The sequence below is a fragment of the Corticium candelabrum genome, chromosome 10, assembly GCF_963422355.1.
Source record: "Corticium candelabrum chromosome 10, ooCorCand1.1, whole genome shotgun sequence".
NCBI classification, from domain to species: Eukaryota; Metazoa; Porifera; class Homoscleromorpha; order Homosclerophorida; family Plakinidae; genus Corticium; species Corticium candelabrum.
Window position 1 is genome coordinate 1,324,044 of NC_085094.1, and position 3,163 is coordinate 1,327,206.

A 3,163-nucleotide genomic window follows, 5' to 3' on the forward strand; every position below is an offset into this window, starting at 1 on the left:
CTATGACAGCATTGTGATACTTGGCATTGTCAAGTACAATGATTGACTGTCTTGGGCAATTGGGCAAGAGTTTTTTTCAAACCATTCCATAAAATGAGATATGTTCATCTCTTTGTGGTAATCCCCAGAGTCTTTCTCTCCAACGAAAACCAACTCTGCCTCTAAAATCCATCCTTTTTCCCAACCAGCATGTAAAACAATCAGTCTTTTCCCTTTTCCACTTGGAATTCTCAAACCACCTAGTCCATCATAATCAAGCCAACACTTCTCTAGGGTGTGCCTCTGATTTAGCCAAGTCTCATCAAGATATATTATAGGTCTTTTTGCTTCTTTAAATTGTTTGATTTCCTTGAGGTAGCTGGCCATTGATGCTATGATTTTATGTTGTTCATAGAGTGCTTTCTTTTTATCCATTTTTCTGTACCTAAACCCCATTTCATGCACAGTTTTGTACAAAGTTGTTCTCGAAAATGGATGTTCTGCCTCCTCAACAAGAGCTGCACGAAGAGAAAACATAGTTGGATATATCTTGTCTGTATAGAATCTATGTATTCTCCGTCTGATGACGCCTTCTAGAAAGTTGTCAGTGTATTCCTTGACTTTGCCGCTGTGCTCCTTTCTGCCTCTTTTCTTTGGACTGGTGACATGACCTGTTTCTCTTTTCTCTTTAGTAATGTTGTACACTGTTGACCTGCTCAATCCTGTAGCTGCAACTACTCTTTCAACTGGTTGGTCGAGCAACAGTACACCACTTTCTTTTTCTTTTTCAAAAAATTCATGCAGAGAAAGAACCAGGGACTTCTCTCTGAACTTCTCAAATGATATCCCTTGCTCTTTGCCATAAGTAATTAAAAGGTAACAGCAGACTGGAACAAATAGACTTGAAAACCAAAATATAGCAATAGCCTACCTAGGAAAGTCAAGGTCTTATATAGTGGGCTGTGTGTCAAAAGGTCATTCTTGGTGTTGGAAATCTTCACACAATGTTCTAAACTGTTCTTGTTTTGGACTTTCACCTCCGGTCTGGGGAATCTGTTGGGAATCTGGTTCAATTTGGAGAAATCGCAGTGCATGGGTCTCAACAGAATGGAATTCTATATTATACCGCAAAGCTGTAGGTTTGAGCGTTGCATCTCTCTTTCTGCTCTCAGAGTTGTTTTGATACAGTATTTATTGGTTTGCGTCTCCGTGTGACAACACACGCCAAGAATGCAATCAGTCTAAGATAGCTTCTGATACAAACATAACATCCGGCTTTCTTGATAATCTGTTTAGCTAAGGTCCAACCCTCAGGCACGAGTCCATCTAATTCGTGAACAGACTTTAGCTAGAGTGCTGCGAGGTTACGGAATAACCGATGCACTGACACCTGCCAATCAATGAAGACCGTGAGAAGGGCCAAGGGAACTGGACACATTGACTCACTTGGGATTGTCGACATCTGATAGCTTCTTTGATAACCTCTTGAAAGCATCACATTGACTGGCTTTTAGCTAACACCAGCAATAACAATGAGCGCATGCGCTGCATTTCAATTGTCGATCTTAATCCGGTTGAGTTAGTGGACCTCTACCGGGTTTCTATACCTCCACAATAGTCTCGTGTAGCCAGACCCGCGGCGGAAAGGGGTCTGGCTACGCGAGACTAAATCTAGAGCTCACCCAAACTCCACAAGCTAGCAGGAACGATGGATAATTACTTTAGCACTACATTTTTGTAGATAGGCGTGGTCAATCAGAAATGAAGCGGAGGACATTTCTAGGCTTTTTCGCAGTCCCTGTTAACGCGCGCAGGCTAGAAGCTACAGTACAGTGCCTCCTAACGCGAGCAGGAGGAAGCCTTTTGTGGGACGGAGCCTCTAGCCTGCGCGCGTTAAGAGAGAGTGTGAAAGAGGCTAGGTCTAAAGGACTTGCTAAACGATTCATCAAACAAAACGGCACCCTAATTAATATGCGAAGCTTTCTTGAATTGCTTCCACAAGAGTGTTACCAGTTCCACTAGATTATTTCCGGATATTCCTGATAGAGCTCCTCAACCGGATTAGGTGACTTGTCTGTCCCCAAGGAATTACAGTAACCTTAGCGCATGCGCGCCTTGGGTTAACAACCAACAGCTGCGTCGTGCAACTCTCTCTGTGCGTAGGGTGTGAGGTGTTGAGCATGCAGGAGGTGATGCTGAAACGATAGTACAGTAAACTGGAAGTCATGCTATGACATCATTGCGGTATATTGTCATATAAGCTCTTCTTGGTAGTGTTGTTAGGAAGGATGTAATACAAAACCAGCAGTAATTTTCATGTGCGTCGAATTTGCTAGTACACTGTAACAGTAGTTAGCACATTCGCCCCAGGGTGCATATTTTTGTTGTAATTAATTAACTTGTAATTTGACAGCGGTAAACCTTTGCCCGGTAATTTGCTTGTAGAAGATGTAAAAGTGGTGCAAGCTATACGTAGAATCCGCTAACGAAGAAGTTGGTAAAGGTCAAGCTTCGAAATTCATAGCGGCGAATCCGTCAGTTTTCAGACCGCGAACTCGTATACACGCTGACGCAGACGATGTCTTCGTATTAATGGAGTTTGTAGATAATAGGGTTTGTTGCGTGCACATAGAAGCATAAACGCATGCATGCAGCTCTCTCTCTCTCTCGCGCGCGCGCGCGCGCGCGCGCGTTTTCTTTCTCAAACGATTCTCGGAGGGTCAACTGGCTTGATAACTAGCAGTGATGGATAATAGTATACGTAGCGTTAACAACTAATTGATGCATAATCGATTTGTCAGAAGTAGAGAAGCGTTCATGTTGTTGATGTTGATGATAGGGTTTGCGGTGGATGTAGTCTAGCTGTTGAATACAGTACACTGCGCTTATAGAAACTTGTGTGTTTATACTGACTGAAATTTGTACGCTTACAGAGAAACGTTAGGATTTGGGTTATTTGCCTAGACGTTGAAGCCTCGCTAGCAGGACCCTGGTGCTTAAATCATTTCTGTAGTAAGAAAGAGGTCTAGAAATTGCGTCTTATCACGAGCATTGCAAGTCTTCGATCTGTAGAATTGCTGTCTATGAGAATGCACTACGATCTAAACACGTGCTAGAGTAGTCAACCACTTGGCGCGTGAAGATCCTGTTTATATACTTACTTAGTGCATGCGTCATGCAGTGT

The 3,163-nt window shown here is 42.9% G+C and overlaps 1 protein-coding gene across 1 annotated transcript; it reads right to left on the minus strand.

The window, feature by feature from the left end:
* LOC134186014 (uncharacterized) lies at positions 1 to 1,441 on the minus strand. Its single transcript, XM_062653921.1, has 2 exons — positions 1,426 to 1,441; positions 1 to 866 (listed from the first exon to the last, which is right to left on the minus strand). Exons 1-2 carry the CDS (start codon positions 1,439 to 1,441, stop codon positions 1 to 3), a joined length of 882 nt encoding a protein of 293 aa, XP_062509905.1.
* Positions 1,442 to 3,163: the final 1,722 nt, after the last annotated feature.